The following is a 12,555-nucleotide window of genomic DNA, read 5'->3' on the forward strand; positions in this document are numbered from 1 at the left end:
ACAGAAGTAGGAAGTAGACGATCTCAGAAATATTAGTTTATTGAACTTGTTAGAATGTGAAACAAGACTTCGAGGCAACTAGCCCCAGTGGTGTGGTTTGTTTCTTCTATCCAAGAGGAAGGGTTGCAAAAGTAGTTTGTACAAAGAAACCCATTGGGTTTGCAGAGAGGGCTGCTGGTAATGAGCCAATTAACCAAGCTTTAAACAAAGTTTACACAAAAAGGTAACACACTGCAATTTCCCTTTTTCTTTAACAAAACATCAAAGTATAAAGCAGATAGCAACAGTCTACAGAGCAGGCCTACCTGCTTCATACCTTAACAAAACAATAACCGTGTCAGTTAATCTCTTGGGAGCCCTAGGGTTTCATTTTACTCACTCAGCTGGGGTCACATCAAAAGATACAAAATTTAGTTAAACTCTGCACAACATCTGCAACAAAGACTACAAACAGCAGTGACTTGTTGACATGGCAAAGATGTAGCTCATCAGTAAAAGTAAAGAAAAAAAAAGAAAAATACAATTTTATAATGAAAGTGCAAGACAGGCAGTTTGTAGACGACAGGTTAACATTAAAAGTTTTACAGAGCAGGTGGGCCTGGGAGCATCCTCCCAATTACAGGGGGCTGTAGCTGTGAGCCAGGTGTACAAATTAATAAATACTCATCAAAATAGAACATGCCTCGAGACTGAGGTTAGGTGGAGCGGGGAGGAGGGGAGAACCAGAATTCCAAACATCGGACCAATATGGCCTACATTCAGAATTCGGCAATCATAGGAACTTTCTGACTGATGCAGTCACTTCATCAATGCACTCAAAAGGCCTGCGGCCATTCCAGGAGAATCTGGCAGGAGATTGGATGCCATATGTTGGATGGCAACCAGAGTGCTTATAGTGAGTGAACAAATTAAAAAGTACATGGTATGCACCCTTATCAGGTACTGCATTATTGATCCACATCAGTCCTCCACTCTGTATTGAACCTGAATACTTCATGCACACATGGAAGCTGCACATTGGCTAATACAATGTTGAATTGGTCACAGAAGACAATAGGCACCCCTCCTTGTGACATCTTCTGTGCTTGCTTCCCATATGTCCACAGATGAGAAAAAACATCAGCTTGTAACACTGAAAACCTACATTTTAATAAGGCAAACTAAGCTGAGGCTTTACTATAAAAGATAAAAAGAAAAATCCTTATCACTAGTTCTCTCTACTGTACAGAGCTATATTGACTGATATGCTTTGTTTTTAACAGTTAATTCATAATTACACTATATACCGCTTTTCTACTCATCCCCACCCACCTTTTCACACCCAAGACAGGATGCATTTTGTTAAACATTTAGTGCATCCTTCACAAGTGAAAACAACGCACGTGCCGAATATTTTTAAGATGCAGATCTGCAGTACTTAAGCAGAGAATGCAGAAAGGTTAATCTAACGAAACATGGTCACATTGGTTTAGTTGTGCCCTACAAAAACAAAAATTAGCAAACACAAGCAGTGAATAATTCAATCTTTGAAAAGCTACCTCAGCAACCAACTTTAGTTTACATATAGCACCCCAACATACTAGAGGATGTACAGATCAAGTCTAGTTCCTGCCCCGAAGAGCTTACAGTCTCCCATGATTTTCCATTACAGTAGCCTATAAGCAAGGACCAAGAAGGGGCTAGCCTCATAGCAGTGTTTAGAAAGAAGGGGATGGAGGGAGAATCCCACAAGTTGAAGTGGAGAGGATATTTATTAGTCCAGCACACTTCCTCCCTAATACAGCAATCTAAGTATACACTGGGTGCAGTTTCGGAGTGGCAGTTCAAACTCTCAATTACAATGAGCATAACATATGGAGGTCACGCACAGCATTCATGCTTTGGAGCACAGACACTCACCCACCAATTGGTGGCATCCATAATCACTGGGCTGTGCTCCTCAACTGGCTGTTGCAATGCCCAATGGGACCCTCATGGGGGTTCTTTTAGTTAATTTTACGTTCCTCCTCTCTCACTCTTGGTCCGACCTACTGCATACACATCAAGCCCGAAATTTCAGACTTGAAGACTGATTTTGAAAAAGATCTCGGCCAAAGAGTCCCTTTGAGGTGGTCGTTCGCGCATTGCAGCACCAGCCTGACTAGGAACACAGCCCAATGATGAGGCATGCTACCAACAGGTGGTGGGGGGCTTCTACTACAAAACACTACTGCTGTGTTTGACCTCCATATGTTCCACTCATAACAGAGTTTAAATTATCATTCGGGAACTGCACAGAGTATACTTGGGGAGAATTCCATATCCATTAATTATATCTTTCCAATGGATGGACACCAAGAAAAAAATGGCTCATCTCACTCTGCCCCTTTGCCTGCATTTTCTTTTAAATTCTTACATGCCAGCAGCCATGGGTAATCGGAAACGTCTGAAACTGCAGCTATGACAGTGACTTGAACCATGCTCCGAATAGTATGTGCAGACCCTGGGACTGTTAAACACTTCTGACTCTTCCAGATTTCTCAGACCGAGCTTTTAAGCAGGCACTCCTAAATGTTCAAGAAAAGCAGTATGTGCTAAGGCTAACCTAACACTACGAAATGCAAAAGAGGGGGCAGGGAACAAAAGAGTGTCAGTTAAATGACAATGAATTAATCTCTGAAATATTTACAGAACGTTTGGAGAAGATCTGAAATATTAAGAGGCCAGAAACAGAACTATTTAAAAGCCGAAACGTCAGGTCACCATTGAAAGGCAATCAACATTCTCTATCCTGGAAACAAATGTCCTTGTTCCAATACTAATGGTGCTGAAAATTCAAGAAGAATTAAAAAACAAATCCATTTTTCAAAAAAATAGGGCAGAACTCATCAACTTTTTACAGTTTATTAACAGGGGTATGTTGCATATTTTACTGCACAGACTATTTCGAGTTTTCTGAGAGTTAAGAAACTTTTCATTTCGTTACAAAATCTGGCCATCACCAAATGAAGAAAATGAACGCCACCAGTCACAGGACCCTTCACAGTAAACCACCACCACATGCAACAAAACTATCGCCATCTAAAATAACCCGAGGCAGGCAGAAGCAAGCTGGTGTGTTAGTAGGATGCACTTTGGTGAAATCAGTTTCGGTCTAACACCAGCCCCATTCAGAGCAATATTCTGCTTAAACTGCTAGTGTGAAACACACACCACAACAGAAAAAGGAAGTTGGAATGCAGCATGCGGAAACACAAAAAGCCATGTAGTGAAGAAAAAGCATCAGGGACATCCCTGGAATAATTGATCAGAGCAAAGGGTGCAAAAAGTTACTACAATTGTAATGTGTGTAAAACAACCACCACCAGCTCTTCAACCTTCAGTTCACTACATCACGACAACTGCAGTAAAGCAACAACAAAAGGAGGTTTTCAATTTTTTTTTAATGGGATAGATCTGTTTGGCATGTCTCCCCCTACCCCCTCCACAAAGGCTTCTATCACCTTTTATCCCCTTAATCCCCAAAATAGGGGTTTACACGTATTCATAATTGTAAATTGATGGATTAACACATACACACATATATCTTAAGATATATATTTATATGTTTAAAGTTGAACTCCCATAAGGCACAGCACAAAATAAACGTTTGACATAATCGTGCTTAAAAAAACGGACTAGAAAGTGGGTGGTATTTTGCAACTTTTTTGCCAATGCATTTTCACGGATCCAGACGACCCCAATAAACACTGGTAAAAACACCACCTTTGTGCAAATACAAAATAAGTAAATCTAGCTTTTACCCTCTTACACTGTCTGCAGAAGAAAGTTGAAATGATCGATGTAAGTCGTGTACTCCGTTTTAATATGGAAAAGAACCGGACTACGGTACAAGAAAAACATGTAGTGGTGAGCTGAAGAGGTACATTTAAAATGAGTTAGACATGATTTCTCTCGTCATCTTTACACACCGTGAAGAAAATGATATAGTCGGCAAGCAGTCAAATGGAAGAACAGTGAGTTTTTGTTAGGATGATAGGGTTGAAATATTTGCTTTCAGGGTTAAAAATAGGGGCGGAGTGGTTTCTTTAGAAGCAAGAAGAGAGGGAAGGAGGAGAGAGCAGTGGAAGGTTACAGCAGGACAAGGGACGCTCAACAGCATTTGCTCTTCCAGCCCGTGACGCCGCCTCCGCTGCTGATATCTACATTTTCACTGTTGGGCTCTTTCACAGGGGTCTGCAAAGCAAACAACAATATTAGCATGAACAAACCTGAACAGCAGAATTCAGACTACAAACATGAACCCGACTTCAGCAACTGCGAAATTAAACTTCCCATTCAAACATTCTCGGCTCTACAACCTTTCAATTCTACAACTGTCTGCACTCCCGCCATTATGTTTAACTCTGTATTCTACTTGTACCCATCAACCCTACAACAATATTTGATTAACCATTACAAATTTGTATACTGCGTGTCTTGAAGTAGCCACAGAGAATGTGTCAAATACATCAATGTACAGCAGGGTTGAGAACCTGGCCAACTGCTTCACTTCACATTACAGGAAACCGCCATCTTGGACAAGCAGTGTCAGATTCTACCAGTCTAACATAAGTGCCCCCAAGTATGAACTTTATTATGCAGCTGCGCAATGACACATTCAAGTGGGTGGCAGGGTCTGTAGACCCAGAAACACGCAACTTCGGGAATCACTTGGGTGGGACCCCAATCCTAGTCTGGTTGTTGGGAACGGACCGTAGTGGAGCTACCACTTATGTACTACTGAAAGCAGCCCTCTGGTGCATGCATACGGATGCAGCTCAGGGAAACCACCGTCCTCTCCGGAACTACCTTTGTGGTCCTCACACGGATGGGCAATATTAAGACACGACCCTGGTCGGACACAGACATTTGGGTTTGGGGAGGCATGTCCGCACAAGGGACACTGCAGTCTTCAACAACCTGCGTGAGATGCACGATCTAGGCACAGGTCAATTTTTGCTACATAATGAGCTGGTGCGCTGGGTTGCGGGCAACTGGAGGCCGGGCACCAAGGAACTTGTAACCTCACTGCCTCTCTAGGCATTAGAGACGCATGGTATTTGCAGAAATGCAGTCACCTTCTTGTATGCAGCACTCTGTGACAAAAACAGAGTATCTCACAGATTTGTGGAAACAACTCGTGGGATCTTAACTACAGAAAGAACGGGCGACATCCTTAAACAAAGTTAACTTGATGTCTAGGAACTCAAGACTCCATATATACAGTTTAACAGCCAACACCCCACTTAATAGACCCTGAGGCGACTAGTTAATTTGTACCAGGAACGACTAATACATGCCCTTGATGCAGGGAGGGAGGACAATGCAGATATCCGGCATATGTTATACAGCACTGTCTGGTTATTTTACGATTGTGGGAAGAACTTCAATGTGAGTTGCCACACATAAGCAATCAGAAACTTTGGCAGCTATGAAATGTGTCTGAGCTAACGGGCTGGATAACGCTGAAAGATATAAATAACTACGTGTCCCCTCTGGCTGACTGTGCGGTCCAAGTAAACCAAGCATGTGTAAATTCCCAGAATGTCCTAGAAGAACAAGTTACTTACCTTTGGTAACAATGTATTTGTAAAAGACATACATTAATTATAGACTCCTTACCTTAAAATTACCCCCAGGCGTCAGACTGGATCCGGAGGAATTTTTTCAAAGCAGTACCCTATCGTGTCTGTAGGTGGTGTCGGTCAACTGAGCGTTAGTCGGCAGCGTCACCGGGATGACATTGCGGTATCTACTCAGACGCCGCCCCTGCGCGCTGACGTCAGTTCCAACACGACTTTCCACGCCAGAAGCGCAAAGCCATGCAAGATACTGACCATTGGTACACAAAACTAGGGTCCTGTAATGGAGTCCCTCTCCCTAGAAGTCAGTTTGCAGAACTGGGAGGATGGGTGGGGCAGTAAGGAATCTATAACTAATGTAGGTCTCTTGCAGATACATCGTTAGTAACTCGCTCATCTGAAAGAGACCATTAGTAATAGATTCCTTACCTTAGAATAGATACCCAAGCAATACCAACTCCGGAAGGTGGGTCTGCGTACTAAGTTCACACCAGGAAGTCCTGGAGAACAGAACGGACGAAAAAGCAGTCTCTCCGGACTTGACTGTCCAGACAGTAATGCTGAGTAAACGTGTGCAGGGATGCCCACGTGGCTGCCTGGCAGATGTCAACGTGCGGAACTCCACGTCCCAAAGCAGTTGTAGCTGCCATCGGCATTGTAGAGTGGGCGCACAGTCCTACTGGAGGTTCCTTTTAAGCCAAAGAATAACGGATCTCAATGCATATGACAACTCATCGAGAGATGGTACGCTGTGCACCGCCCGACCTTTCTTGGCACCCACATAACCCACAAAGAGTTGATCATCCACCCAGAAGTCTTTAGTGCGGTCAAGGTAAAAAGACATTGCCCCTTTTGGATCCAGACGATGGAGTCTCGCCTCCCTTTTGGAAGGGTGTGGAGGCAGGAAGAAGGTGGGGAATGTGAAAAGAGGTAACCACATTGGGCAGAAAAGAGGGCTTAGTACGAAAGACTACTTTTGTCCGATGGATAGCAAGAAAGGAAAGTCTGGAAGATGAGGCTTGAGGTTCACTCACCCTGCGAGCATAGGTGATGGCAAGCAAGAAAGCAGTCTTCAAAGTAAGGAGACGGAGAGGAAAACTAGGTAGAGGCTCAAAGGGAGCACACTTAAGTGAGGACAAGATTCAAGTCCCACTGAGGCATTACGAAAGGAGAAGGAGGAAAGAGATGAGTAATACCTTTCAGAAGTCTTAACAAAAGGGGACTTGAAAAGAGAAGGCTGATCAGGAAGGCTATGAAAGGCCTAAAGATAGCCTTTAAGGATGCCCAGAGCAGAGCTCTGCTGGGCCAAAGAAAGAATGAAGAGGAGAATCTCTGAAAGAGGGGCAGATAGGGGAGATCCACAGCCTTTGCTGAGCACCATGCCACAAATTTGTTCCATCTACAAGCGTATACCGTTTTAGTGGAGGGATGCCTGGCTGCCAAGATGACATTACAGACTTCGGGAGAAAGGTCGAAAGCTGTCAACTGTCGCCGCTCAATCTCCACGTTAGGAGGTGGAGGCTGGACAGTTTTGTGTGGAGGACTGTCCCCTGCTGCTGTGACAGAACATCCTCCCGAAGAGGCAGTCTGATAGGAGGATCAATGGCAATGCTTATGAGCTCGGGGGACCAGACTCTTTGTGCCCAGGCCCGGTCGCGCTTGATCTTCAGCACTTTGGGTAGAAGTGGTGCAGGCGGAAAGGCGTACAGGAGGCCGCAATTCCACGTGCGATGAAAGGCATCGCTGAGCGAGTGCTGCCTTGGAAATCCCAATGCGCAGAACTGCTGACATTGCGCCTTCTCTTCGGTGGAGAATAGATTTAACCAAGTCTCTCCCCACTGCTGAAAGAAACCTTGCACCACTTCGAGTGAAGACGCCATTCATGATCCATAATGCACTTGCGACTGAGTTTGTTCGCCCTGGCATTCAGGGAACCTGCCAGGAGTTGAACCACCAGGGATATGTCCCTGATGTTCCAGCCATGTCCAAAGGTGAAGTGCCTCTTGAGCTAGGGTCCAAGACCCCACCCCGCCCTCTTTGTTGCAGTACCACATGGCAGTGGTGTTGTCCGTGAACACCTGCACTACTCTTCCTTTGAGAGAGGGAAGTAATGCCTTCACTGCAAGACGATTCGCCCAGAGCTCCCGAAGGTTAATGTGGAGCCGGGACTCCGCCGGAGACCAGAGGCCTCTGATCTCCTCCTCCCCCCATGTGGCTGCCCCATTCCAGAAGTGACGCATCGGTCACTACTGTGAACTCTGGTTGGGGTAGAGAGGGATCTGCTGCTGACCCCATTCTGGTTTGTGAGCCACCGCTGCAACTAACTTGCAGTCCCCTCCGAGATCTGCACGACATCGGAAAGATTCCCCTGATGTGGAGTCCACTGGAACTTCAGGTCCCACTGCAGACCCGCATATGCCATCTGGCATGATCCGCAGCAGGATGCAGGAGGCCATGAGGCTCAGCAGCCTCATGGTCATTCTCACCGAAATCCAGGATACAGGCTGAAACATTGGCATCATAGCCCGAATATCCCAGACCCCAGTGAATGCAGGAGGTCCGCCGTAGTCTGGAGGTGGGAGACGAAAGCCTCGGGCGAGCCCACCTTTAACAGCCAGTCATCGAGATAGGAGAAAGACTGGAACCCCTGACCTGCGCAGATGAGCTGCGGCCACTGCCATCACTTTCATGAACACCCAAGGGGCGCTGGTAAGGCCAAAGGTGAGCACGGTAAACTGAAAATGTTTGTGGCCTACTGTGAACCGTAAGTAAGGCCGGTGGGAAGGCAAGACGGGCATGTGCAAATAAGCTTCCTGCAGGTCCAAAGCTACCATTCAGTCTCCATGGTTGAGGGTAGACAAGACCTAAGCCAAGGTTACCATCTTGAACATACGGAGGAAGCGGTTGACGTCCACGAGGTCTAAGATAGGACGCAGGTTTTTGTCCTTCTTGGGTACCAGAAAGTAGTGGGAGTAGCAACCACTACCTACTTCTGGCACAGGGACGCGTTCAATAGCTCCATTGGGCAAGAGAGCCGTAACTTCCTGGCAGAGAAGGGCCAAATGATCCTCTGACATAAGATGGAGTGTGGGTGGCATGGAGGGAGGGGTAGTCTCGAAGGGGAGGGAGTAGCCCCATCGGAATATCTGCAAACCCACCGGTCTGACTTGATGCGCCAGTGGGGCAGGTGATGGCGGATCCTGCTGCCCACTGGCGGCCCTGAAAGGTCAATCTAGGAAGGCTTGGAGGGTACAGCAGGGGGGCCATTGGTAGACTGGCCCACCTGCTGGCCCCCAGACCCACGACGGTGGGTCCCACGTCCCCGGCTACGCAGAGGCTGGGTAGCTTGCGCAGGCTTGTGGCTCTGGGCGAAACGTGGTGGGGTACCCCTTCCGTAGCCACGAAAGGGGCAAAAGGCTTACTGCATGGGGCGAGAGGTGGCAGCGAGGCCCAAGGATCTGGCCGTAGTCCTCGAATCACTCAAGCTCATTGTCCGCCCTCTCAGCAAACAGACGGGCATCAAAAAGCATGTGCAAAAGAGTCGATTGGACATCCCTAGAGAAGCCAGTGGACCTAAGCCAGGCATAGCGTGGCATCCAGCCAACACCGGATGGTAAACTTTGCTGTGTCTCGATCCTCTGCAACAGCACGGGTAAGCACAGCCCGGGCCTCCTCCGGGCACTGCGGCAGAACTTGCGCAACCGTGTCCCACACATTGTGTGTGTACTGGCCCAAGAGACACGCGGTGTTCACTGACAGCAGTCCTAAGATGGCAGAAGAAAACATCTTTCCAAGATGGTCCAGCTTTTTGGATTCCCAATCTTTGGAGTTGTAGGGAATGCACCTTTTGAGGCTGGGGCTTGGACCACCAAGCTCTCGGGGGTAGGGTGTTGAGAGGAAAAGCGGGTCGCCAGGGTCCAAGCTGTGGCGTTGGGCAATCATCCTGTTCACAGGAGCCCCTGTGCTGGGCTTGGACCAAGTGCATAGAAGGATGTCAGTGATGGCTTCATTAAAAGGCAGCAGGGGTTCCAAAGAGGCTGCTGCCGGCTGAAGCACCTCACTAAGGAGGTTAGTTCTGACTGCCACCGTAGGAAGGTAGAGGCGCAGGGCCTCCTCCGCCCTTATGCAACATCACAGCATAGGAGGCTCCCTCCTCCATAGCCACGGTAGGGGGAGAAAACATTCCAAGGTCTGGGTAGGTATCCAGACCACTGGAATCACCAAACCCCTCTCTCCAGTCCGGCTCTTCAAGTTGGTCTTCAGGAGGGTCAACAGACAGTGGGACAAAAGTACCCTCCGGCACTGGTCGATGTCAGTCTGGCACCGTGTCAAAGTCGAGGGTGAGGCTGGGGTGGACGCCAGCTGGGGGCACAGCAGACGTTGGGGCGTCGCCACTGGAATCTGCGCCGGGGAAGGTACCGTGAGGTCAACCGGCACCAATCCGGATCCAGGCCTGGATCCATGGGGGCCCTGCGGCGCCAGAGCCGCGGGCATCAAAGGCCTAGAGCCCCCAGCCAAGTCCGTGGGACCTGAAGGCACACAGGTGGAGTCGGGCAGGCCAAAGATGGAGTGGAGGGCTTCGTAAAATGCACGAAGCTGGGCAGGGGAGCTCTATCTCCCGGAAAGGGAGGGAGGCACAGAGTCGTCTCAGTGGGCTCTGAGGACGGAGTCGGGGAGCGGCGACGCTCCGGTCCTGCGTCACGTTGGCCGATGGATGGGGAGAAGGCAAATGGAGACCATGCTTCTTCGCCTTCTTCTTGTGCTTGGACTTACCCGATGAGTGGGATGACTTCGATGACAAATGGTGAAGGGTCCTGCAACCTTACTCTCGAGCGGCGCAGACTGCCAGGCCTAAAAAAAGCTTACGGGACCGCTCCCGCAAAGACTTTGTGTTCAGTGCCCAGCAGACGGAGCACGACTTCGGGTCGTGGTCGCATTCCAGGCACCAAAGGCACACGAGGTGCGGATCGGTGACAGACATCAACTTGTGACAGGAGTCACAGGGCTTGAAACCAGGCAGACAACTGAACATCCCTCATGAACCAGGAGTCGCATGACTCAAAAGAGATGTCGACAAAAGTTGAAAAAGAGCTAGTCAAAAAGTGACTAGGGGCATGCTCTCTCCAGATCTGCGCTGACAGAGGCAGAAAAGGAAGAACTGACGTCAGCACGCAAGGTGGCGTCTAAGTAGACACTGCGACATCATCCCGGCGACCACGACGTCAAACGCGGAGTCTACGACGCGCAGGGCTTCTGCTACGAAAAGATTTCTCCGGATCCAGTCTGATGCCTGGGGGTAATTCTAGGGTGAGGAATCTATAACTAATGGTCTCTTTCCGATAGCAGGATCTGTACTGCCAATCTGAGATTCGTTAAAGGACATCTACAAGTGGGCATACGCAGAGATTGATAGATTATCGGGCTCTCTGAACAAAGGCAGGAGGGGCCCACAATATACCAACTGGAATAGCTACCTGGAAATACTGGAAGCCAAATCAGATATTTAGCCTCCGTGAACTAGTAGGTATTATGCGCTTTAAAATCACATGTAGACAGCAGGGTGATTGCATGGAAGTACCGGGAGAGGGGAGTCTTAATGGGGCGTTCATGTTGCCTCACCAACTACCTTTGAAATCTGCACTGTGAGCACATCTGTCACCTTTCAATTAGCGACTGACCGGTTTCATCGCAATGTCACTCTGCTTGTATGGAAAGCTTTATGCTTACTTGGTTGTATGTCAACCTCCAGGCTGAGCTCTGTTCATAACTAGTTTACTGATGTGATACGATTGTCGTCTTCTTTCTCAAACTATCGTGGCTGTGATATTTATCGATTATGTGATTTATGTTAATCTTGTAAAGCGAAATAACATTTACTAAGGGGATAAAAAAATCAATAAATAAAAGTAATGTCACGCTAAAGTGAAAAATTAGCAGGTTGCTTAGCAGCAGCATAAATGATGTGAGTGTAAGTGATCCAGAGCATTACTGTTTATTTGGTTTATCAAAAAGCATAAAGATACATTAAATCAATGAATAAATATGCATTGAATTTGAAGATACTTGTATCAGATTTTACATATAAAAAAAATGTTAAAGACTGCCAATTTGTAGCTATTTCTTCTTTTTCAAATTAGGTAACCGAGTGCTTTTGCAAGGAAAGTCATTCTTGCTGCGTGCACGCAGCAAAGCAGGTGTTCAAAAGTTTGCATTTTATTAAAACAGACAATATTAAAATCTCTTTCTTTCCCAATTACTTATCGACTATAGCACTTCTACACAAGGTAAAAGAAAAATATGCTTAACGTCAAAACACACAGTAGAATAAAAGCTGTGTTGTAGCTGTCAAAGCTTACATGGGTGTAACTGGTAGAACGTTTGAGTTTTCGCATACACGATCATTTATGAAGCTGCAGTTTTAAAATAAAGTCTTCAAAATCCTACTCCTAGATGACATTATCACAAAAGAATGCCAATTTAACATCCCAAACCAAGAGAAGCTAAAGGATAACAAAGAAAATTAAAGGATTTGTATAGAAATAAGCTCAAAAGCGGGACCCTCAATCAATAATATATATTGCAATATGCAACTGATGTCAAAATCATCACCTCTGGAGAGAACAGACAATTTGAGTCATTGAATTAATAGGGCACAGTTTCACATACGTCGAACAAGTTTTTCCTCATAATGCCCTCTCTTGTCAAGCTCCAAACAACCATCATGCCACAAAGTTGGAGTTTTCTAACTCTCTTTAGGAATTGCTCTAGGCGATCCTTTCCCTAATAAAAGGAAAATGACCAACCAATTTGTTTGCTGAAACATTTAATAGCTCTTTAGGACCTCAGTTTGGTACCTGGTTGCATTCGAGGTTAATTTTGGGGAGCCACAAAACAAGTTTATTTGCTTATGATGCCCAATGGCCCTTGATTATACCAGGCATCAATATCTTTT

The 12,555-nt window shown here is 46.7% G+C and overlaps 1 protein-coding gene across 1 annotated transcript in view; it reads right to left on the bottom strand.

The window, feature by feature from the left end:
• Positions 1 to 23: 23 nt before the first annotated feature.
• Positions 24 to 12,555, bottom strand: part of RAB10 (RAB10, member RAS oncogene family) — a 270,755-nt gene continuing 258,223 nt past the window's right edge. The window contains exon 6 of the mRNA XM_085613201.1: positions 24 to 4,215. Within this exon, the coding sequence (XP_085469327.1) occupies positions 4,132 to 4,215 (84 nt within the window). The 3' untranslated portion in view covers positions 24 to 4,131. The remainder of the gene's footprint in view (positions 4,216 to 12,555) is intronic.

Source organism: Triturus cristatus, chromosome 6, assembly GCF_964204655.1.
Source record: "Triturus cristatus chromosome 6, aTriCri1.1, whole genome shotgun sequence".
Classification (NCBI taxonomy): Eukaryota; Metazoa; Chordata; class Amphibia; order Caudata; family Salamandridae; genus Triturus; species Triturus cristatus.